Source organism: Chelonoidis abingdonii, chromosome 13 (genome assembly GCF_003597395.2).
Source record: "Chelonoidis abingdonii isolate Lonesome George chromosome 13, CheloAbing_2.0, whole genome shotgun sequence".
In the NCBI taxonomy this organism is placed as follows: Eukaryota; Metazoa; Chordata; order Testudines; family Testudinidae; genus Chelonoidis; species Chelonoidis abingdonii.
In genome coordinates, this window is record NC_133781.1 from 24,196,180 (window position 1) to 24,221,221 (window position 25,042).

At 41.4% G+C, this 25,042-nt stretch overlaps 1 protein-coding gene across 2 annotated transcripts in view; it reads right to left on the reverse strand.

The window, feature by feature from the left end:
* ERN1 (endoplasmic reticulum to nucleus signaling 1) overlaps positions 1–25,042 on the reverse strand; it is a 74,692-nt gene that overhangs the window by 21,075 nt on the left and 28,575 nt on the right. Inside the window, exons 2-8 of one of the 2 annotated variants that reach the window (XM_075071848.1) lie at positions 20,046–20,166; positions 7,842–7,875; positions 6,851–6,923; positions 5,239–5,311; positions 3,630–3,752; positions 2,588–2,689; positions 138–399 (exon numbers count right to left, since the gene is read on the reverse strand). In XM_075071848.1, coding sequence (XP_074927949.1) covers positions 138–399; positions 2,588–2,689; positions 3,630–3,752; positions 5,239–5,311; positions 6,851–6,923; positions 7,842–7,875; positions 20,046–20,166 — 788 coding nt within the window. The remainder of the gene's footprint in view (positions 1–137; positions 400–2,587; positions 2,690–3,629; positions 3,753–5,238; positions 5,312–6,850; positions 6,924–7,841; positions 7,876–20,045; positions 20,167–25,042) is intronic. The other variant, XM_075071849.1, reaches the window with a different exon arrangement.

Sequence of the window (25,042 nt, forward strand, 5' to 3'; positions counted from 1 at the left end):
GTCTCTCCTTCTACTATCTTGCAATTTATAGAATAGCAGCTTTATTAAGTAACTGAACAGAAACACAATTTTTAATTAGAGTACTGCAAAGCACCATCAAGCCAGACTCTGAAAACAATACTAATATTTATACTCACGTCAACTTGCTCTTGGTCTCCGTTTCCTTCGGGAAAGGATACTTCCACTTAGTGATGCGTCCAACCTCCCCAGACATGAAGGTCAGGTAGCGCAGTGTTTCTATTCCCACGTTTGTGTGCATTACTTTCCGTAGTCCTTCACGCTGCCAGATGTAAAAAGCTACCACCGGGGAACCATAATTCTGAATCCACAGCACATCCCCAGACTCACTATCCACAGTCACCACTAGCCCGTCTCCATTAGATACAAAGTGGGACATTTCTAAAACATACAAATACACAAGAGGTAATCTGGGTCTCCTGCTTATTCATGGCTATAGTAACACATACATTAGCAGTACTTGAATCTTAAATGAGCTACTAAAATCTGTTAGGGCTTGTGTACAAGAAAACATAGTCCATGACAAGCCGGAGTGTGAATCTACAGTGCATTCTCATAGACTTAGACTTTAAGGTCAGAAGGGACCATTATGATCATCCAGTCTGACCTCCTGCACAATGCAGGCCACAGAATCTCACCCACCCACTCCTGTATCAAAACTGTGTCTGAGTCACTGAAGTCCTCAAATCGTGGTTTAAAGACTTCAAGACATTCACTGCCCACTAACTGGCTGTGTGGACCCTGCTACAACGTGCTAGTAGTGCACTTGGACATAGTGCTGTGTCCATCAAAGTGCATTACGGGACTTTTAGTGCTTGGTAGCAGGGTCTGCATGGCCAGTTAGTGCACAGAAAGCTATTGCACTGTAGATTCACACGTTGGCTTGCCTTGCACTAAGTCTCTGTGTAGACAAGCCCTTAGACTGGTTCATTTTATATTGAAAAAGACTAACCCGAGTGTGTGGCTCAAGAGTTCTTGAAATTATCCTGCTGTAAATACGTTCTTCTCTCTCACCAGCAGAAATAATATATTGTTTAATTTGGCTCCTCAGCAAGCACTTCTAAGGACTTGCAGATCTGCCTCTTCTTTACATACAGAGTAATCATCATATAAACCACAGGATCTCCAAACACACATTACAGGACAGCACCACTCCTGTATAACTGGGAATCCCCAGCTCAGAGGCTGAAAGTTCTTCTGTGCTCTATTTAAAATGACCAGATTCAGAATACATACAGCCCAGTCCCGCAACACAGTATGCTTGGGCAGGCCCCGGCACCTGCACACAGCCCCCCTGGAGTCAACAAGTCATCCCATGGCAGGACTGGGGCCTTAACTGGAAATTAAAGAACAAAACCACGTCATGCACATTTCTTTTTGATTACTTCCATTAGAAGCAACTCTGACATTCAGGAATTAGGCTGAAATATTCAAGATTTACAGGGAAACCCCCGTGACACTGGGATTTAATGCTGCCTATTCCAGAGTCAAACATTTATTTGTTTGTTTAAAAAAAAAAGCAGTATCAGCACTAAAAAGCTGCAGACATTTCCCAATAAGATGAAAGGGAAGGTAACTGTTTCCATGTAAAGTTTGTGATTTACCATAATTTGGGGGCATACTCCCATTGTGCAATAGTTTTGCAAGGTGAAGAAATACCCACTGGGACTCAGAACTCGAAGGGTCTTGTTTTTATTTCTAACTCACTTACCTGATGCTCTTTTCCATACCACAGGACAAGTTTTAAATTTCATGTTTATTTTAAAGTTATTTTCTCTAGATCACAACTAGGCAGTGCCATTCTCCTGATCCACATGAAGCCCTACTGTTTTTAATAAACTTAGCCCCAATAGTTACCTCTTCCAAAATTTACCCTTCCACACAATAGCTGTAAAGAACATTATGATCATTCATTCTGTGCTCAAACAGCAGGCACTGTAATTCTGGGGAGGATAGACTGTATTCTTCATACATAACTATTGTCCTATTCTAATAGTCATATTATTTTGCACTATCACACTTGTTGAGATCATCAGGTGTAAGTGCAAATCATTATCAATAGTATCAACACCAATAACGTTTTGCATTTATTTAGTGCTCTCCAACGGATGATGCCAACAAGCTTTACAAACATGATTTAAGCTTCTCAACCTCTTTATGCAGCAGGGAATTATTATCCCATTTTACAGCTATGAAAACTGAGGCGCTGAGAGATTACGTGACTTGCCCAAAGCCACAGAAGAAATCTGTGCCAGAGCAGTAGGGCCATCCTTTCCCTGATTGGACAAGTTAAAGGTCTGCCATATATGCACTCAGACTGAAGAAAAGACTCCAGGATTAAGTGGCTGAATTGAGTTTTTCCCTGGGGAGCGGAGGGGGGGGGCACGGAGGGGGGAAGAGAGAAGAGAAGGGAAGGGGGCAGGGCAGAGCAACTTAAAAAGATCAGCGTGTAGATACAGAGGTGGGGAGAAGGAGGGGCTGGTTCTGCCCATTGCAGAGAAAAATGTCAGGATATTGGAGCTATAGCAAAAAGTGAAAAAAATGCAAAGGACAAGATCAAAGTTCTTACTGTATTTCACATCTTCATCAGGTACAGTGGCTGCATAATCAAAGTAGGTGGCATTCCATCGGAGCTCCTTATTTTTGGTATCATACATTGTAATAGTGTATTCTGTTAAAAAATACACACACTGTGAAAATAATCCTTGGAGACAACAGAACTAGTCACCTGTAATGCCAGACACTTCTCAGGACAACGCACATCCTGCTTTTCATGTTTTTAGCCTTCTTTTAGGTTTTTCCTAGCACTAAGAGATATAGTCACACCTCACGGAACTTAAAGACGCAACTAATTTCTGTTCCACTGAAATCTACTGCTCAAAAGGAAGCTCAGGAGACAAAAAGCAGTAGGCAGTGCTCCAATCCATTTTATCAGCTCTTTGTACTTCTTCCTCCAAGACTTCTTCCGTAGCATTCCTATCTAATTTTATCTACAACCAATCCCTGCATTTCAAAATTAGGTGCAATATGTTCTGTAACAGAATTTTTGCAATAAAGATAATTTTAAAAAATATTCTTAAAAACAGATTAATCTACAGATCAAATGCCAAATCTGTAAACACAGCCTACAGAGAGACATCCCAAATATAGGTCTTTGGTCTATTTTAATCTTCTTCACTTAGAATGGAGCATTTGTATTTTCAGTATGACAGCTGCTGTCTCCATTTTCCCAACCCATTTATTCATGAAGACCAAAAGCTTCAGATGCAACCAGGGCTACAAGCTGCTAGCATGGTACATCATTGAATCAACAGAATTTAAAAACCACTTTTCTTGGGAGTCAACCCCAGGAATACTTATACAAGCACCACTATATGCAGAACCACACATTAGTCTGTGAATGTATAAAATGGCACATCTCCATTGCTATCAGAAGGCAAATCATTTTTTCTGTGTACATTATAAAGCCACCACCTCCAGAAGTTATTCTAAGAGATTAAACAAACCTGAGTTTATCATCACAAGGTTATCCTTTATGGGCCTGAACTAGCTTTAAAATGAACTCAAAAAGCCAAACTTTCTTTTAAGCGGTAGAGGGAAAAGTGTCTTACCGGTTCGCCCGAGATACAAGAGGGATGTTGATGGACAAAGGCTTTCTGCAAATGAAGACGATAAGGTTTGCTGTTTCTCCCCAGTGACAAGGTCTATCACATACCAAATATCTTGCTTCTTTCCTGAAATCACCAGTTAAATTCCATTACTGTTCAGTCTGAAAATTACTTAGATACAAAATCCAGGCTCTTTGAAAAAGCTTTTTTGATTTGAGAAGTAGTTCTCTAGTGGGCCCATAGTTTGGGATTTTTTTCATGGAAAATGTTTAAAAAGTTTTTTTTGTTAAACAAAATAATTTTGGACGATAACCAAAACTAGAAACCAAAGAACATTGTTGTCCCCTCATTTAACGTTACTGACTCCTAGCAGGTACTGGCAAGCATAGTGACAACATTTCTATGACATCCTTATAAGCACTATCACGTAAAATAAGGTTCTCACATTCACAATATCCAATTGGCAAATGGTTACTGAAGAGAGTTTTGAGGATTGAAAATCCTTATGCTAGGAGAGGAAGAAGACTGAGGTGCTGTTTGTTGTAGCACAGTATGGTGGGAAGGAATGATCAGTTTCTACACATGTAGGAACAGTAGGACAATGAAACAGACTGCCTAGGGAGGTTATGGAAGCTCCTTTGCTGAAGGTTTTCAAAAGGAGACTGGAGCCATCTGTCTTGGATGTTTTAGATATAACAAATCCTGCATCTTACCAGAGAGTTAAACTAGATGACCCTTGTGGTCCCTTTTAACTCTATGATTCCAAATTGATAATGGATTTTAGTCCTCAAAACCCAAATATCAGAGCCATAGTCTGTAGCAGCCTAGTTTAGAAGTGTCATATAGTTAACCTGCTTTCTCTCCTCCCCAATGGTTTTCAACAGAGTGATGTGAACTGGAGAGACAGAAGGAAGGGACAGAGTGCAGATTTCCTCCAGGTCGTCACAGATGCGGCGTCATCTCCAAAGATGCCAACCAGGCAGAATAACGTAAATCCCCCTAACTATTAATGAAGCAGAAGATCTGGTTACAACATGGTTAAAAGCTGGACTGTAGATCCAACCGAACCATGACCATGTAACCAGGCTTCAGATTTGAACCATCCAGGACCGTACCCCAGTTAGGTCTCCCCTACACTACAACTAAGAACCATGTTGTAACTCAATTTCCTGACTCGTAGTTGTAATGCAGGTAAGGGCCTTTGGCTCGCTGAGGCAAGTATATTTATAAGCATGAGAAGGTGATTAAATATACCATATAAGTGAGCTAAATATGTATTTGTGTCAGAATAAAGTTAATTACATTTTCTGTAGTGGGAGAGTAACTTTTTTTTTTTTTTTTTTATAAAGGCAATGCAATGGTTTGAGAAGCTATTCTCCTTCTAAGGGAAGGCAGTTGACTTTTTATCTTCACGTGTCAGTAAGTGCTGTATTTAACAGATTCTCTATCAGAAAATATTACGAAAGGCTATAATTAACAGTCAAGGCTAAGATGACGTTTTCATGCAAGAGTCCTCTGTCTGGTTTAGGCAGTTTGTATTTGTCAGTTGCTGGTGGGTAATGTTGCAATCTTCTAAATCAGTTAACCCATGGAGAGATTAACTAGAACTTACCCATGTACAGAATCCCATCTGAACTGCGACAGGGTGATGCCTGCACCAGCTCAGGGATTGTAAATGGAAGTTTCTAGGGGGAAAAATATGAAAAAGCTCATTTAAATCATAATATTTTTACACTTTGAAATTAGTGGGATTTTCCCAGTTGTGTTCAAGGGAACAAGGAACCAATACAGCTTATTTGGGGACTTCTCAATGTTTTACGAGAAATGTAACAGGAAAGGAGGAAATATTTATAGCACAGAGGACTGGAAGCCAGGAATCCTGGGTTTTATTCCTAACTCTCCCACCGACTTGTGCAACCTTGTCCATGTCCCAACACTGTGCTTTAATTGCCCCACCTGTTAACAAGTATACATATATTTACCTGCCTTGCAGGGGTGCAACATTAGCATCTGCAAAGCTCAGCGATCTTCATACAAACCATGTTATTAAAAAGGCCAATGAATTATTATGATTGCCAAATTCTATAATGCTCTTGGGCATGTATCACGCCTAAATATTTGGTGAACAACCTTCCAGGATTTTAAGAGGCCTTCGTCAGGAACAGAAAAGTGACAAACCGAAGTGTTGCACAAACACAAGAGAGGCCAGGACTTTAAAAAGTGAAATTACTTCCATCTAGCTTGGAATATCTACAATGATGCATCCAGTCAGAATACTTTTACCTGAGGAGATTAACAAGTGAAAGGAAACGATGTTCAGGACTGATTGCTACCTAGATCTACCCACAAAGAGCACCAAAAATACATACACAGATTAAGGCCACGTATCTGGGTTCATTAGGAAAAAACCTGTCAGTAAATTCTTCTCTGTTCAGAAATAAAAAAAATGTTAAAGTTCTAAAAGGAAGTCATAGCGGCTGCCAGGAAAAGAAACTTGTGGGAAGCCAAACATTTTATCTGAGTTTCATCACAAAGCTGTTACTTTGCTCAAGTGTTCAGCTGACATCTGCGGGGTTGACTATTTCAATGCAAATATTTTGGAAGGGTTCGCAGTTTAGCCTGCTTACTAACTGCTATAACAGCACCTGCTACTTGAGACAGCACAGAACCTGCATTTATACTAGTATGGGTTGGACTTCTCAATAGGACTGCTAAAAATTTATTCTTTTCAGGCCATAACTGAGTGTGCTGTATTGGATACCTCTCCCTCCCAGGGTGCTGTGAGGATTACTTAATATCTGGAGAGTGCTAAAGAAGCAAGTACTACAAAAATATTAAGGTGGGTCAAAGCGGTCTGCCTTTTGTTGGTATCCTCAAGCCAAAGGGGTTTTCGGAAGCTCACAAGGAAGGCTGTAAATGTTGCCTGTCCTAAACTACAGGATGACCCTCTGACCCAGCAAGCAGTGCAACTCGAATGTTGTCGTTCCAGGAATTTGTATCCTAAAATTGGCACCGAACAGTGCTTGCTAGCCAACGTTGTCAGGCCTTCCCAAGAAATACTTGCTTCCAGTAAATGATTCAAAATGTGGGCAGCCTGCAGAACTTTACAATGCTGTCAGGAAAGCAGACAGTTGGGAAAGTAATTTAGGGACCTACCCTTCATGCAATCTAATTAGAGTGCATGTGTAGACGGAGTAGACACTAGCAAACCAAAATATACTCACAGTTAAGCCTTCATTATTTTTGCCACCAAGTGTATACAAACTGCCATCATTTGGGTCTGGAAGAAATGCTGGCCTATGAGTTAAATAGTGATTATAAATAAATCAAACACATTACACTTGTCACCAAACAGAGAAGCAGCAATGGTCAGTGTGTGCATCCTGGTGAATACCATTTGACATTTGCTTGTTGACTTTAGAATATCTGGTTGTTCAATACACTTATTAATTGAACATCGAAGAGAATGAATATCAGAACTGGCACAGCCTGTTAAACCTAAGCTATTCTCAAGAGTGTTCCTAGTCCAACTGAAGCTGGGTTGACCAGTATGAATACAGTGCATAAGGCCTTGCAGTACAGGGATCATAGTTCAAATCTAATTTATATATAGCAGCAATAAAACCAGCAGTAATATATACAAAGAAAAGCGGCACAAAAGCCGGGGGACAAAAATGCCTGCCTAAACCCCACTGCCCTGGGTGTGGAGGGCCAAAGCCCAAGGGCATCAGCCCCAGGCAGGGGACCTGTAACCTGAGCCCCGCCACCCAGCGCTGAAGCCCTCAGGCGGTTGGGCTCAGACTTTGGCTCTGGTGACCCCATTAAAATGAGGTCAGGACCCACTTTGGAGTCCCAACCCACAGTTTGAGAACCACTGAGATAAGGTACTTAAACTAAATGTTTAGAATCTGAACACCGTTCCCCAGCAGGTTACGCTATTTTCCAGGCTGTTCAAGTCAGTGATCCTGAAACAGGCATGGTCAACCTGGTTGTGTTCCAGATATGTGCTCCAAGCGTGGTTTTTGGAGAAAGAATGTCTGAAGGAAGGACATTTCATTTTACTCCTACAAACAGGGAAAGTTTTTAATCTTAACCCATGTCCGGTTACCTGGGGTATTTCAACATTTCCCAATTTTAAACTAAAACCAAACTTCATGATGTCAGTGAAAATCAAACAAGCAATAGAAGGCTGAAGTAACAGAGAAAGAGACTTACTCTTCCACATGTGTTGGCACCTGGAGTACAGGATCTGCACAAACAAAACATGCAGGAGTCAATGTATAGGCAATTAAAAGTCATGAACTCACACCAAACCCAGGATTAACCATTTTGTGAGCCACGCTGGGTGTCTGAGGGAGTCATCCATAGGAATGTATAGCATCATAACACTGCACCCATCTGACAATGCAAACAGGGCTTCTAATTTATTGCATCCCTCTGTAAGCATCAGCAGGGCACGTTTGCTCCCTATAAAGATACCTTTGTACTCAAACCTATCCACACTCCTCCACTCTCAACAGGTAACTCCCAAAACCATCAACAGGAAGGTATTCACATGAAACAGCAGTGTCAGATCATGTCATGAGTCATCTCTATATCTTTCTTTGGCCACAAGTACTCTACATTGCATGTAAAGGCACCGTTCTAGTGTGCAAAAACTACCTCTTCTTCTAAAAACAAGTTCCTTGGTGTCTGGTCCTTGGCTGCCCAGAAGGAAGCTGATCATAATTCCCAAGCAGCCACAATGACAGGCTTCCGTGATCAATTTTGTTTAAACACATGTAAACATTCATTAATGTTAATAGGTCATAGAGAATAGAGAGAGGAGAATATAAATCTTAATGTCTGAATGCAAAAGGATCTGCTTAATGCCTCTTTCATCTGTATTTTATGATCATTCACTATTCTGTGTCTAAGCGGGCAGGCAAGCATATACTTCCTTAGCGAACTTCACACTTAATTTACGATGCAACTTGTAAACTGAGGACCTGGTTCTGCTCCCATTGAAATCAACAGGAACACAACCACTGATTCAAGCGGGAAGCAGAGTGAGACTTAAACCAGAACAACCCTATATTCAACTTCCTACTCCCACGGAAAATGTATGGGATATGGAATAATTTAACAAATTAAAATGTCACTGAAAAAAGCCACAGTGTCCCAAGAACCTTCTTTCACATCTGTCTGTGACAGAAAGGATCATCTGAACACTCAAGGAAAAGTGTATTTAAATGATATTTGGGGAAGTTTCACTGGAAAAATCCATTATTCACCCCTCAGCATTGCAAGTTCTCATGATTTTACTGCAAGTCTCGCAGTATTTAGTATTTTTCTTAAAGCCTGATCCCGGATTTCCTGTGATTCCATGACAATTACAGCTTTCATTTAAAAAAGAGAATTTCTAGACCTTTTGGATGCAGAGGAAAGTTTGAAAACATGATTCCTAAAGGCTCTCACAAGTAGGCATATTTAAAAAAAAAAAGTTGAGGTTGTTTGTTTTTTTTTAATCTCCTGATTTTTTTAGGCTAACCTCATCCTGTTTTGGGGGTTAAGGTTTGAATGCCTGGGGTTGACAATACTGGTACCAACATGCAGAGATACCCAAGTGTGCAACATATACTCTTGTGTGCACAAAGCATGCATCCTTCACCCTCATCTGTAAAAAAGCTTTTAAAATAAACCAGAAGGTAGGGATCACAACAAGTTCTTGGTCCCAAAAGATAAAAAAATTAAAATAATTCAATGAATAAAGAAAACAGATTAAAGTTGACCAAACAAGCTACTGCAAAAAGCAACTTTTCTTTATCTTTTACACCAGTTCTCTCTCCACACGCACACAAACAAAATGATGCAAGAGGAAAGAAATAAGGGCTCAAACATTCGCTTATGAGAGACTTTGATTGGGAAGCTGGCACATGTACTAGAGATTTCAAATACACGACAGTAAGAGCAGATCTATGCAAGATAAGGGCAACAGACTCATGATTCAGGGTGCCTGTGGACACCCTGATGTCCCTCCATTCCCCATGTACTGCAGCGCACACACTGCTAGATCTGAAGAACAGTAGCGGAGCTTTCCCCAAACAGCCCCACAGAGCAGCTCAGTTCAACAGGATCCAGAGTTTTGTTTGCTTTTTAAAACCTAAAAGATGACTGAGTGGGTTCTTTCTTAAAGCAGACAGAGCAGTTTAATTCAAAAGCACATAAAGCTTCTGGAAGAAATCCAATTTATGAGTGTGAAGCCAGCGCTCTGTTATGCTGTTCAGTAGTGTTACACTTGTAGATTAGATCGCCCAGGGAGGCCATGGCAATAAAGTGTTGATGCTCCCTACACACTAGCCCAGGGGTTCTCAAACTGGGGGTCAGGATGCCTCAGGGGGTCGTGAGGTTATTACGTGGGGGGTCGCGAGCTGTCAGCCTCCACCCCAAACTAATACAGGGGTTCCCAAACTTGGTTCACAACTTGTTCAGGGTAAGCCTCTGGTGGGCCATGAGATGCTTTGTTTACCTCAGCATCTGCAGGTACGGCCACTCGCAGCTCCCAGTGCCCGTGGTTTGCCATTCCTGGCTAATGGGAGCTGTGGGAAGCTGATTTCCAAATCATCTTCTCACTGAAGATGTGTAGCAAAGAAAAAGCATGAGATGCCTGATATAGGGTTTGGTTCAACTCAACAATAAAAAAAACAAAGAACCCTGCGAACTAAAGAGTGATCAGAAACCATAAGTGTTCATCAGAATCCAGGTGAGACAGACTAAAGGGAGAAAGAGATAGGATCTCTATAGGCTAAAGTATTTATAGTCACAATGGCCTCCCAGGAAGAGGAAAAAATTGTTATTTGGTGATATGAGAGCATCATAAATCAGCAGTAAATGGCAAATGCTTCTGTTGAGTCAAACTTTAATTCAAATGTTACAAGCACTGCTTGAGGCACACACCAAGTGACTTTGCAAGTTCTTGATGAACTGATTATGTACAGAAATTTCTGATGTGGGAAGACCTAAGCTGCTTTTGGTAATTTCAAAGATTTATATTATCAGTCTATCTTCAGCAACAGTACTTGAACAATGCTGCCAAAAGCCCTATCTATGATCATCGCTTCCTCAAGTGATTGCTCATGATGATAAATCTGTACACTAGGGTTTTGAAATAGTATATTTGTTTTTTGGGTTTTTATTAAACTCAGTACAACATTATACATTTTAAAAATCACTTACTCCCTAGTCTAGACAAGTTCTTAGGTGACTATTTCTTGCCTCAACTCTTTAAACTTTTCAGACATTTTTAGTCTAAGGGTCTCTTATTTATATGAATGTGAGAAGAAAGCCCATTGACAAACATGGTGTATAACTAGTGAGCTCTGAATCAAGTTTCAACTTTTCTATTACACTATTTACTGACATACTATAGCATGCACTCAAAACTAATTCCAAATGTCACCTTTAATTTAAAGGCTGCACTCATCTTCTTACTGCCGAAATCCATCATTATGCGTTCCTTTACAACTTGCTTCTAAACGGAACAGGAAAGGATGTGGTGCTTTTTCTTTGTATAGATTAGTACTTCAGGTTTTTCAACTAATGTATGAGAAAAGGCTTTAACTGATCTGAATAGCTGCAGGAATGGATAGAAGGTTAGATTCTAATTCGGAGTGTGTGTATCTAGCTTGTCCACAACCTTAGGCAAAGAGAGTTTTAGCTCTCCTCTCCCTGCAAAAAAATTAGAATTCAATTACAAACAGCATAAGTTCCATAATGCATTTGTGGACTAAAAGTCTTTGAGTTCAACTCATCTTTTAATGCTGGAGAACCTACTCAAGAGGCATGCACTTCAAGGCTCAGCTCAAAGTAAAGCTCCCCTCCCCCTTTCCTACTACCTAAGGGCTCTTAACCCAAGAACATGCTGCGATTTTATCTACCAGCTATAACTAAGAAATATAAGAGACTGGAACACACACACGTTCCTATCTCTTATGTTGTCTCACACACACAGAGCTTAAACTCAGAGCTTTCTGAAGCTGTTAGAGAAGAGTTTCAATCATGACAATTTCATCAACCAGTAGTACTCCCTTCAAGAGACTGAAGTCTCACAACACCAGAAATCCTCAGTCAAGCTTTCCTGTAGCATTGTTGCATGTCCCCAAATATGGAAAGAATGTCTTGTAATGCTATGAAAATAACGAGCTCCACTGTGATGTAAGAAGTATGCTCTCCAGTATTTCAGGTAGATCCTTATGAAGATATCACCACAACTGTGAGAAAGTTCTTAAAACTTCGTTTCCTGGAATCATGATTTCAAGCTCAATCTCAGAGAAAGGGAAATAGTGATTCCTTGGAGGTGAGAATTCCAGCTTTTACTTATCCCCTCAGTGATGGTAATTTGATTTAGTAAATAGTCAAAATTAGCAAGGTGGGTGGACTAGATTAAGATGTTACACTTAAGGGGCACAACATTTTGTAGTACTTACTGGACAAAAAACAAAATCAAACACCAATCCCATTAATGGCCTCCTAGAACACTGCCTAAATGTCCCATATGAATCATAAGAAACAGCTGCCTATATATAAAAAATACGGATCTGATTCATTTTCACTCCAGAAGCTGCTTGCAGCAGAGCATAACCTGATTGAGGAAAATCTTTTCTGTTCCGTTACCCATAATACAGACTATCCAGAAAGACTGGTTGTGCACATCCACTTGTCTCAATTCATCCGTTGAAACAAATTTTCTGATTTCCTTAACGCTTACATTATCTTTAACTAAAGTTTAAATGCCCTTGTGAAACTTCCTTCACATGACAGAGGGCGAACTCTTTCTTATTCTCTGTTGTGTGGTTTGGGACATACTACAACTTTATTTCAAAATTTAATTTGAAATAAGAAGTTACCTTGGGATGAAAAAAGAATCTTGTGAATCCAAGTTCATTGATATTCATCTTCTGGTAGCTCCAATGTTAGCACAAGCAGACTAGTAAAATAAAGAAGACTATCCTACTAGAACTGATGTCAAGCTTTTTCTGTCTAATGGGCTAAAATGAAGAAGGCCTTTGTCACAGTTACTAGGGTCTTTGAATGCACCCCCTCGGGTCTTGGGCCTCAAGCCCACTTCTCTCTTGGGGTGGAATCACGTAGTTCTTCCACTCTCAGACCAGATCCTGGTCTGCAGTTCCCTGTGATCAACCGTGATTACCTCTGCAGGCCTGACTTATCTTCATGCCTACAGTTCTGTGTCCTCTGAGAACAATGACAGCAGTAACCAGTGATCAGACAGCTTCCTTAAAGAAACATATTATTTATTTAGAACCAAAGTATTTAAGAGAAAACAGATCTTAAAACAATAAGCCCGTCTATATGCATGCCTGCTTCTGCCTGAGGCTCACCATTCCCCAAAGCTAGGAAAGATTCGGCTCCTTCAAACTCCAGCCTCTCTCTGTCAGCCTTTCTCCCTGGACAGCAGCTGACAACTCTCCCCTCCAGCTAAGTCTTTTTAACTGTTCAGTGTCCTTTTGATCACTAGGCTCCCAACCTGGCAAAGCTGTCTCACTTCAAGCTAGAGTCTGGAAGTATGCCCTTGTCCTGTAATTGCTCCCTATATTTGTGGGGAGGTTTCTTATCTACATCTATTGTGCTGCTTTCCTGCTTGTTTTTTGCACTGTGCCACTATTACACTAGATTAAAACATTCATATATAACAACTTCACTTCACTGAGCAGTGCATTCCATTATTACATCTCACTATTCGTAGATGATTAAACACAGCCTGCCACAGTCCTGTCAAAGCCCTCAAAAGTACAGCTAACCACAGAGTTGAGAGATGAAAAAAACAATTGGCAGGGGCATTCAGTGCATACCCCGAAGATGCGGGAGTAGAAAATAATTTATTTCTTGAGATTTAATCAGTTTCCATTTTTGCAACTCTTTTCAAAAAAGATCTGTACTATTACAAAGCCATTGGCTGGAAAAATAAAAGGGTTAGAAAATAAGAGGTTGCTTCTAGACCAGGGGTAGGCAACCTATGGCACGGGTGCCGAAGGCGGCACGCAAGCTGATTTTCAGTGGCACTCACATTGCCCAGGTCCTGGCCACTGGTCCAGGGGGCTCTGCATTTTAATTTAATTTTAAATGAAGTTTCTTAAACATTTTAAAAACTTTATTTACTTTACATATAACAATAGTTTAGTTATATATTATAGACTTATAGAAAGAGACGTTCTAAAAATGTTAAAATGTATTACTGGCACGCGAAACCTTACATTAGAGTGAATAAATGAAGACTCGGCACCCCACTTCTGAAAGGTTGCCGATCCCTGTTCTAGACTCTCTCTGAGGGCCCACTTGCAAGAACAGAGTCAGAGGGCCCATTTACATAATGAATATCCCTGGTTTTACCTCATTAATGGGGTCCAGTTATATCTCATTGGCAACAACGTTATAACCAGCCAGCAGTCAGATGCTCTGACCCAGTTCTGCTTGTATTGTACTGTAGATGGACCCTACTAATGACAGACTAAATTAGTCTAGAATAATTCTAGACAGTATTTTGAAGACACAGCCTGGGATTTTAAAGTAAAAAAGAACAAAACCCTGACATATTTGTATTATTTGAGAATAATTCCTAGCAAATGGCATAATCCTAAAAGCTGAATATGAACATCTATCGCTTTAAATTCTCTCTTTCTGCCTCATAAAAAAAATGAGATAAGGAGAGATTTGCCCTTTGACAGTTCTTTTTAAATGCATGAGATATCACTTCAGATTTCCATCACTTTAACGTGTCTCTAGGTTGAGCAGAAACACATGAAAACAATGACTGAAAAAGGAGAAGTGGCAGATTCTGAAACAGCAACTGAACTAGTTGCTGCCACAGTGGAATGAACTGGAAAAACAGTTTCTGAGCTAGGGTCTCATCAGAAGCTGTGGGCTAAGGACTGGGCTAAAAAGTGTGTGTCATCCCAGCTAAGCATTGCAACTTCTTTCAAAAAGATTACAGACACTGACTCACAGTCCTCTGGAGTGTGCTAAGGACAGAGGAGTTGATCGCTTTAATGGATTTAACAGTTTCTCTCTCTAAAGTCCCTATGGGTTTTAATCTTTGGATCTGCAATTCTGTACCAAACAATCCTCCAAGGCTGGGAAATTATTATTATTTATTTTAACGTAGGATCTATAGGTCTCAATCTGAGCCCACTAACAGTGCTTGAAATATAAATTATAAAAAGGGCCCAAACCTGCAACATCCGTTCATGAATCCTTAACTTCAATGGGCTGGTCATGCCAGTAAGGCTTTGGAGGGTCAAGATCCTTTTTATAACTTACATTGACAACTGTTACTATGCTCAACATCATGCAGAAAAGAACATACAGTCCACGCCCCAAAAAGTTTACACTCCAAATTAGACAATACACCCTATACTAGCTAGGGGAGGCAGTATGGAAAGGGTGCTGGACTGTGACTCTGGAGACCTGGCTCCATTTCTAGCACTGCCACTGATCTGCTGGGTGACCTTGGGCAAGTTACTTCACCACCCTGTGCCTCTATCAGGCAGGTGGGGCTGGTCCTATTTCAAACCAAGAACATCTGGCCTGAGTGGCTGATTTGTAACAGTTGTGCCAATCACACATACTCTAAGAGTCTTCACACTGACTCTGACTAGTGGGACAAGGCAAAGGGAAAGCAAGCAAGCAACCTACACTGGCAATAGATATAGCCTCAAAGCTGCGCATGTTGTATACTCCTTTGGAAAACACTTGACGGAAGAAGTGGATTTTAGGTACGTAGGGAGAATGAAGAGAAGGATCATTTGGGGCAAAAGGGCAAGGAGACTGTTCCAACCAGGAAAGCAAAGAAATAAACTGGAGAAGGACAAAGACAAAATATACCCAAAATAGCATCCTGAAACACTCCATACTTAAATTCTTGACCCTTCAAGATGCTGCTTATTAACAAAGTCAACAGACTAGACCAGAGTGCTTTTTCGGGAGGCAGTGGGGACAGTACTTCTTACGAAACACCATCTGAACAAAGACCACTGATATAAGACTTTTTAAAATACAGACCACTATACTGATGACATTCAGGGGAGAACCATTCTTCAGATCCCATCTCGCCAATGGGCTCTGGGCCGCCTCCTGTAACGGTCTCAGATTTCTCATCTGCACTTTTTCTCCAGCTCAGTCTTCCCTGTCTTGAGAGATTTCCTTTCCTTCATTGTGGCACAGATTATAGTTTTGTGACCAAAGCAGGAGGCTGCCCAATAAGTCACTCGTAGGCTCATTACTGGCTGCTTGCTGGTAACTGATTCCATCTTCTTCTATAGAAAGAATACTGCATAGTTGTCAGATACGTTTAGTCAAGAGCACATGAGAATAGAGTCTGAACTGCTGCACCCTAGCCTTGCAACACAAACTAAGGAGGTGACACAGAAGCAGCATCAGCAGCAATGCCATCTCTAATTGCAGAGCCCCATCGTTTTAAAAGAAAGATGACCTTTCAATGCAGAGGGTTTTATTGATTAGTCACTTAAGACATTGTAGATACAGATTCCAATCAGAAGGGTGAATGTTCACATTTTATGAGCAATAATGGTAAGAAAAAAAGTTAAAACAGAAAGAGCTGCAAGCTAACATGGAGACTGTTCAACAGCTTGTGAAAAGTGCAACTTTACATTGCCTGGATTTTGCCCCAATCGTAGCTTTGTTTAAATGATTGTTGTTTGGTGCAGTGGCCTGATGATACCCAAGTTGGCTTCTCAGTCTCTGGATTCCACAGGCAGGCTGTCAGTGCTGAGGAAGCTTGCTTGGTGTTTTGACAATGGTGAGAGGAGAAGGTAAGGGAGTGCGTCACACCACTCAGAACTAACCACTCCTTTTGTTGATCAGAGATGGCGCTTTAGAGACTTGTTCACAAGTGGTGTCCACACCCTGGAGCCTCAAAATGCTACAGCTGGACGGTTTGGGGCTCTAGCAGGGACAAAGGCTCTTCCGGAATTGGACTACCATTTTTTTCCCTAACAACTCTAGGACCATCTTTGTGAAGTGGATGTGATGATGCAACATCAGTTACATGGCCAGTCACTGAGGGCCCAATCCTGCAAAGTGCTGAGCACCCGTTGACATCACTGGAACCTGAAGGCACTCAGCACCTTGCAGTAGCTGAGCCCACAGTTCACACTGCAGGTAACTGTATAATGTGTTCTTTCCTTTCCAAACTATTACTTCTCTCACTGTTTACTGACAGTTGATTTGGCAGCACATGGGGAGAAGAGAGCAGGAACATTCAAATCACTTTTCCTGGCAGACTAGATGAGGGCAGGAAACTCAAACAGATTATTGTGGTGATAAGAGGCACTAGTTCATTTACTTTGCATTCCTGTAATAGGTTTTAGTGCTAATCAGGACAAACTGTAAATGGAAAGATGTTCATGTTTGTTTAAGCACTACCAGAATGTGAACAACCCCCTTCCTGATACTAACTTTTAGCACATGAAGACACATGGCTGTTTAGTTTTTAACAAGAAGGTACTATACCAGTTGGTCGTGCTAAATACCTAACTTCTTAAGTATAATAATAACCAAACCTAACGTCACTGATAAGTGATTTCACTGTGCTGTAGGTGACCTCAAGAGTATCTCAAGTCATGTGAACAACAACATATGCTTAATTTTCCAACATCTAGGGTACAAAGCAGCTGTCAGAGAACCCAGGCAGCGTGTGCAACTTAGAAGTTTCACAGAAAGTTTTGTATGAGTTACAAACTTAGAGTTAATAGAGACAAACAGCACGACATATAGTGAACATACCAAATTCAGTACCAATATTACAGTGCTTCTAGTATTTAACCCAGCATTGGAGCAGGATGGTGGGTGGTTAGCCAACTCTGATGTTGGCCTCCCAGCACTGCAGCTATCACACATCTTTAATGTGGGTTTTTCACCAACCTGGTAGCAACCAACAGAAGATTCAGAAATGCCAATTTCAGTTAGAAATCTAATTTCCAAATTCAATTACCAGGTCATACATGTAGTTCCTTGCCTGTTGAGATTTCACGAGTTTCACTAAGCTAACCCAGAAACATGCAGCTTGTTTTTAAATTAATTCCAATGCTAATGACTATTACCATATATTTGTGCATTGACGTTTGTGGTTTTCATTGTTATATAGAACCAAATAAATGGGTGATAAGCACGTCACAAAACACTAGTTGGGTGTACTGCACACAGATAAGGATCCAGAATATTAAGCAGTCAATAAAATAAAACTAGCACCACCAGACTGGATAATCCAGTTCTGTAAGACATTAATGTACCAAAAAACAACAAAAAAAATGGCGTTTTGCAACTTTTTTTTTTATAAGGAGGAGTAACTTAAACAATCTGAACTTAAACTAGTGTCCTCTCTTATTTTCATTAGTTAGGTACCCTCATCAGAGGCACCTAACCTCTTCCCCTTAATAAGACTGCTTACAAGTGAAGGCCAACTACTGCACTGAGTCTATACAAGTGAGTCTAACTCTACAGAGGACAGGGCTATACACTTGTATGCACAGACGCTGTGTTATGTCAGTATAGGTTAAAGTTTTTCTTAATATTAATATAGCTACAAGCAACAAGGCAATAGTGAATTAAGAGAGTAGTAATTTTCATTCTTCTAATCAAGACTGCTCAGGGATAGAGGAGATCTCCATGCAACATTTACCTCGGTGAAAATATTGGTACAGAGGGGGGAAAAATTGTGAGGATACCCATAGACTGAGATTCCTGACATTTCTGGCTCACTGGCTTACCATTTCTTACTCTACAGTGGATAAGAGGGGGTTAAAAAGTGCTCCTTGTGCTCTTACAAAAATAACTGCTTGTTTGCTAGAACTACATTCAAACAATGAACCGTCTCAAAGGACAGAAGAACTGGTTTAGACCACAGAGATCAGACTAGCACAGTCCTTCGCCACCAATTCCACCTGCCAACTGAAAGCGCAACTGGTTTACAAATACTGAGTAGAATGATGCAATCACTGTGACATTTCATTTAGCTGCTTTCTAATGGATTTCCAAAAGGTGAGGAAAAAGGGCTACATCTCAAATATACCTTTTATGTGTAATCAACCACCAGCGTCCAACCACAACCATTTTATTTTGTATTAAATGCCATATTTTCACGAAGAAAAAACTGATCAAAAGCTATTCTTGTACGAGCCTCTTTCTTATTATTTTATGTATTAAGTTATAAAAGCGTGCAGTCCCTAGCACACAACTTGTTCAACATCAACAATGACAGACCTGAACCATTAAACTTGTGTTATCCCTATTGCCATTTCCCTCAGGCACACAGCAGAGACAAGAGATGACCTTTATACCCTGCCGTTTAGGTCAACAGACTTAGGCTTTATTGTACCAATGGGAGAAGCTTATTCCAGGGTTAAGAGCCTTCCACTACAAATCTTTTGCCTCCAGTTCCTAGTGTATCAGCAGAAGAACCCCAGGGAACCTCTATTCTATTCTAATCAGAGGCTTATAAGGCACCCATCATGCCATGGAATTTGGGTGCCTACTCAAGATTCTTATACCATGACTCAGTTGCCATGGTAGCACATACAGAGTTGGGCTGAAATAAGTTTGTTAATCACCTTTTTTGCGGATACAGACTAACACGGCTGCTACCCTGAAACCATACAGAGCGTGACTCTCTTTCAAGTAATCAGAAGCCTATCTGTGTACAGTTTTATAAATCAGACTCAACACTTTCAATCACATTTGGAAGGAACCATAGAACTATTGCAGTATTCAGAGAATTAGTGCAACTGCTAACTTTCCCCCATCCAGCTGTGAGGGAGCATAGCTATGTCCTGTAGTAGTGCTTTGTGTAATCCAATCTGGAAGGGACAAACGTACTAAAAAATCCTTGCAGATCCACATTACCCAGTGCAGAAGAATGAACTTTAAAGAGGGGACATTCTGTCCAAAGGCAAATAAAGCTGTACAAATATTGCTAATGTGCAGGCCTGAACTAAGATGTTTGGTACAGTAATAGTATCTATAACCTCTGCCTAAATGTTCTGAAACATTCACAAAAAAATCTGTTTTAAAAAAAATCTAAATGTGAAAATATACAGCTCAACATGATTACTGTTATGCTGCAGTTAGATACCAAGTCATGTCCAGAAGGAGAACAGCAGAGCTAAGGAATATGTCTTTCAGTGTCTACATCTGTTCCAAAGATTTTTTTGGCTTCTGCACCCCTATGTTCATCCTTTACAAAACCATGATAGATTTTGTACAAAGTATGTCTTGTGAGGAAGTATTTAAAAACTCATAATCAGTTGAACATTATTGTCATGGTAAAATATGCGTATCAATATTGTATGTAAAGTTATATACAGTTATTGAAGTTACTGCACAGAAGACAGGAGGACACCTCATACTCACCTTCTTTTAAAGCCCACTTGATTGATCCTGTCCGTTTGCTGACAGCATGCAAACTTCCATCAAGGGTTGAAACAAACAGCAGCGTTTCTGGCACAGTCACCGAGCTAGTGCTTCCATAGCACTGAAAAAGAAGAGCCCATAAATTTACAGTATAATTTGTTTACAATCTGTTACATTTAATTATTTTATGCTGCAAAACGTCAAGATTCTTTGGTTTTTCATGCAAGGATTAGTCTGCTTTCTGCAAGACAAACTGTTTTACCAAATCCCTGCTAGGCAGCTGTGTATAGTAGAGATGAATGAATGTCACTCAGGGGCACCCAGTAAACCTGAAGGACAGAGGAAATGGCACTGCCAGATAGAAAATTGAGAAATGACTAGCACCAATCAGGAGATAAACTAAAGTATCTAAAATCTGAGCACTCATTTAGACCACAGCATATCTCTTGGCTATTCCTGCTCCCAGAGCTCAGCCCTCCTGCTAGGGCCGGCTTTAGGAAGTGCGGGGCCCAATTCGAACACTTTCGGCGGGGCCCTGGCAGGGATGACTTAAAAAGAAAAAAGTGTAAAAAACAGCCTTCCATTTCTTCCCATGTATTATTTACTTTCCATAACTATATAAATAATAAAATTGTATATTATGTACATTGCATCATATATGCTGTTGATTGGTTATTAATGACTGCCATTTCACATGTGTGGGTACCCGCCACTCCCTGGGGATGTGCACCTGTGTGGGTCCCCGCTGCTTCCTGCCCCCCTCATTGAAGCAGGTGTGCAGGTTACTGCCCTGGGAACTGCAGGGCAGCAGTGGACACGGGGCTGGCTGGAGGCAGGGCAGGGGCTGACTGGAGCTAGGCTCTGGCTGCAGGGAGGGCAAGGGGTGCGGGGCTGGCTGGAGAAAGGGGAGTGTGAGGCGGGCTAGCTTCAGGCAGGGCCACAGGGGGGTGCAGCAGGGCTGGAGACAGGAGTATGGGACTGGCTGGCTTCAGGCAGGGGGGTGCAGCAGGGGTTGGCTGGAGACAGGGCAGGGCGGGCAGTGCAGGGCTGGTGTGGGCAGGGGGTGTGGCAGGGGTTGGCTGCAGACAAGGCAGCAGGTTTGGCAGGGGCTCGCTGTGGGCAGGGGGTGCAGAGCTGGCTGCAGGCAGCGGGGGGCGGGGCTGGTGCGGGCAGGGCAGGGGGTGCAGCAGAGGCAGCTGGAGCCCCGGCCCTTTAAATAGCCCCCAAGCCCCCGCTATCCGAGGGCTCTGGGGGCTATTTAAAGGGCCCAGGGCTCCCCTGCTTCTACCCCACCCCGGACCTTTTAAATAGCTGCCGGAGCCCTGGGGAATGCACGGGGGCGGCGGGGCTCCGGCAGCTATTTAAAGGACCAGGGTGGCAGAAGCAGCTGGAGTCCTGGCCCTTTAAATAGCCCCCAGTGCCCCCCACTACCCCAGGGCTCTGGGGGCTATTTAAAGGGCCCAGAGCTCCAGCTGGGGGCACGGGGCTTGCGGCACTCCAGCCGGAGCTCCAGCCAGGGCCGCAGGGCTTGCGGCGCTCCAGCCGGAGCTCCAGCCGGAGCTCCAGCCAGGATGCGGGGCCGCAGGGCTTGCGGCGCTCTGGCCGGAGCTCCAGCCGGGGCCGCGGGGCTTGTCGTGCTCCGGCCGAAGCTCCAGCCGGGGCCACGGGGCTTGCGGCGCTCTGGTCAGAGCTCCAGCTGAGAGAGCGGGGCTGTGGGGCAGCCGCGCTCCCACTGGCGCTTTGGTCAGGGGAGCGGGGCCATGGAAGACCCCGGAGCAGACCGCAGCCGGGGTAAGTAAAAAAAATTTAAAAGGTGCCTAAAGTGCGGGGCCCTCTTAGGTGTGGGGCCCGATTCCCAGGAATCAGGCAAGTCGGCCCTGCCTCCTGCTGTATCAACACTGCAAAAACAAGCTGTGTTAGACACTTGCAGTGAAATCCTGGCCCTGTTAAAGTCTATGGAAGTTTTACCATTAACTTTACCTTTAGCGTCGAGCCTTCTTTCCTACATGGGGTACTATACTCTGCTATTCCTTTCGATACCAGCGGAGAAATCATTCTCAACACGGGTTTGCATAGGCAGGAGAACCATTTACTACTTGTCATTTTCATGGCACAGATAGTCTTTGAGTCTACCTATTATATATATGTAATTCTATCACAAGGCATCCCAGAACTATGTAAAAAGATAACTAGAACAATGAAGTTGGGTCAAAGGTGCTAGCAGACTAAACCAGAAACTTGAGTCACGCCTCCCTCTCTACATAGTACAAAAAGAATCAATATATACCAACAGTTTCAACACATACGTTTTGTTACAGGCCTTCAGTTATCACTCAAATAGCTTCCTTGTTTGTAAACTATATTTGTATTGCTCATCAGCCTGCCATCTGCCTTGTCTGGGAAGTTTCAGAACTATATTTAAATCTCAAGCTACTATTGTTGGTAAGGTGAAACTATGTGCATTGATAACCCAATGACTGAAATTTTAAAAATAATTTTTAGATAAATTCAAAGAGTTTTAGCCATATTAGAATTTGTGAAGGACAAAACATGAAGTTGCCAAGCTCAAAAGCTTTGGTTCACCTGTGGCTCTCTCCTTGGAAAACTGTGCATGTTTTCAGAACAGATCCATTCTGCAGTAATACACCCTAGTTCTTTTTGCATTATATAGCAGTATATTATAAAGTAATACTTAACTAACTCCTAGGCACCACCCACTGACATAGTAATATGGTGAGCATGCATGTTCCATAAATATTCATTATTGCTGTAATGCAACAGCTTGATTTAAACACAGAAAACAGTTAAAAGTACAAATCAACAACAGTACTGAAACCAGGGATGGGAGATAAACTGCTGTAGGTGCGGAGGAAGGAAAAATATATTAGTGCTTAAATATAGTTACAAACTCAGACAAATAATAAAAGCTACAAGGCCTAATGTTTAGACAAAGGACATTTTCAGTTAAATAAAATATTTATACACTGCATTATAGACCAAACTATGTAATACTTGTTCAATAAGGGGTACTTAATAGCAGTCTCTCTCATGCTGGTCTGTAGTGCATAAGGCAAATGATGCCAGTAATCAATGTTCAGTTTAAAAGCATCTTTCCACACAAATAAAATCAACTGTGGCACCACAGGAAAAAGAGGAGCTATTTTTTTTAAAGACAGGGCATCTGAATCATCTTGCAAAAATTATGACAAGTTTTTTTGAAATCAAGAAGTGTCCCTGATTCTTAAGTTCATCATCTTTTGGTCTTTTCCTACTTATAGCAATTAGCATTTATTCAGCATGTTTCCTCTTCAAATGCTGTACAAACAATTATTTAGTCTCGTACTGCGTAAATCACCAGTTACTCCAGTGGAATTGCACTGGCATAAACATGGTGCGAATATCTGAGTAAGTCTGTGATGTAGTTCTACGTGGGGGGCTGGCTTACATGGCCTCATAGGTCTGAAACCAGTTTTATTCAGCTACGCCTGAAGAGGACCAGCTCCAGGAGACACACAGAGGTGTCTCTGGACTGAACAGATCTCTTCACTTATAAAATACACAAGTATAAAATCTAATCTTAAAGTTACATCCTTTAAAGTGACTTCGAATAAGCTAAGATGCTCACGAGCAAAGACCTGGTGCAATGGATGTTAGCCTGGAGAGATTTATAATGGAAACGCTGGCACAAATGTGAGCAGAACAGATCAGAATAAAAATGGAACACCCTTTTCTGATTAAACTGTAAAACATTAACGAGAACAGCACATGTGCATATCCTGCCTAGAGACTGGGAATACACTGCCCAGGCCTTGCCTGCCATTGATTCTGTGCAGACCAGTTTTCCCCAGGGCCGAGTTCAAGAAAAAAACCATGTATATATATTAGTGCTTTTCGTGTTGCATAGTTTTGACACATCTTTTTTCTGACATGTGATTAGGATATCCTAAACCCACCATGAAAATATCCAGGGGGGAAAAATGGTACAATAAGGACTGAACCACATACTCTGCTTCTATGAATTTTTGGCACTAGCATCATCATCTTAACAGGCTTTGCAATACAGAAAAACTGTCTGCTTGATAGGGCCCATCTTGATCTAAAGATTCCACCCAGAGTCTGTTGTAGCTATCACTGTTTTGTGGATTGAACTCTGCAGCAGAGGCTCCATGTGGATGGGGATCATTGCAAGATCAAGGCCCAGAGCTTTTAACTATTAACACTGAATATTAAAGGTAATAGACAATATTTTTAAATACAGTGCTGTTCATCATCAGATCTCAAAGCATTTACAAAAATGGATGTACATCATATCCTCATTTTATACAAAAGGAGACTTAGGCACAGTGGCCTGCCCCATTACACACACAGAATCAGTGGCTAAGCAGGGAATAAAGCAAAGTACTTCTCCCTACTCACTCCACCATGCTGCTTCTCATAACCATACAAAAAAGCTTCTCAGACAAATACAGTGCAAATCTTTTTATGCCATCAATTTTTAATTTTAATTTTATAAAGTAGATTTGAAAGGTTAGGCCCAAAATAACTAGCAATTTTGGTGGCTCAGTATTTGGGTGCTGAATTTGAGATGCTTAAAGGGCCCTCATTTTCAGGAAGTGATCAGCAGCTGCCCTCTGAAAAAATCTGGCCTCTAACATGTCACAGCTGGATATCCAAAATCACTAGTCACTTTTGAAAATGTAGGCCTTACCCTTCTTCAGTGAAGTCAAAGGAGCATTTTTAAATATTATGCATTAGATAAAATATTGAAAATAATAAATTGGACAAAAAAAGATTGAAAGAGAACCACATTTAAGAAAAAAAAACAACCTCCCACACTATTCTTACCTTCAACAGCACTATAAAGACAGTGTGAAAAATCTAATTGCTTTTCAATATTAGACTATTTAACATTTTTCAAGCTGAGAAATGCAAAAGTAAAAAGACCAATCCAATTTATTTTTGTTTATTGTAAGTTTCGCTTTTAGTTTTGATAATAT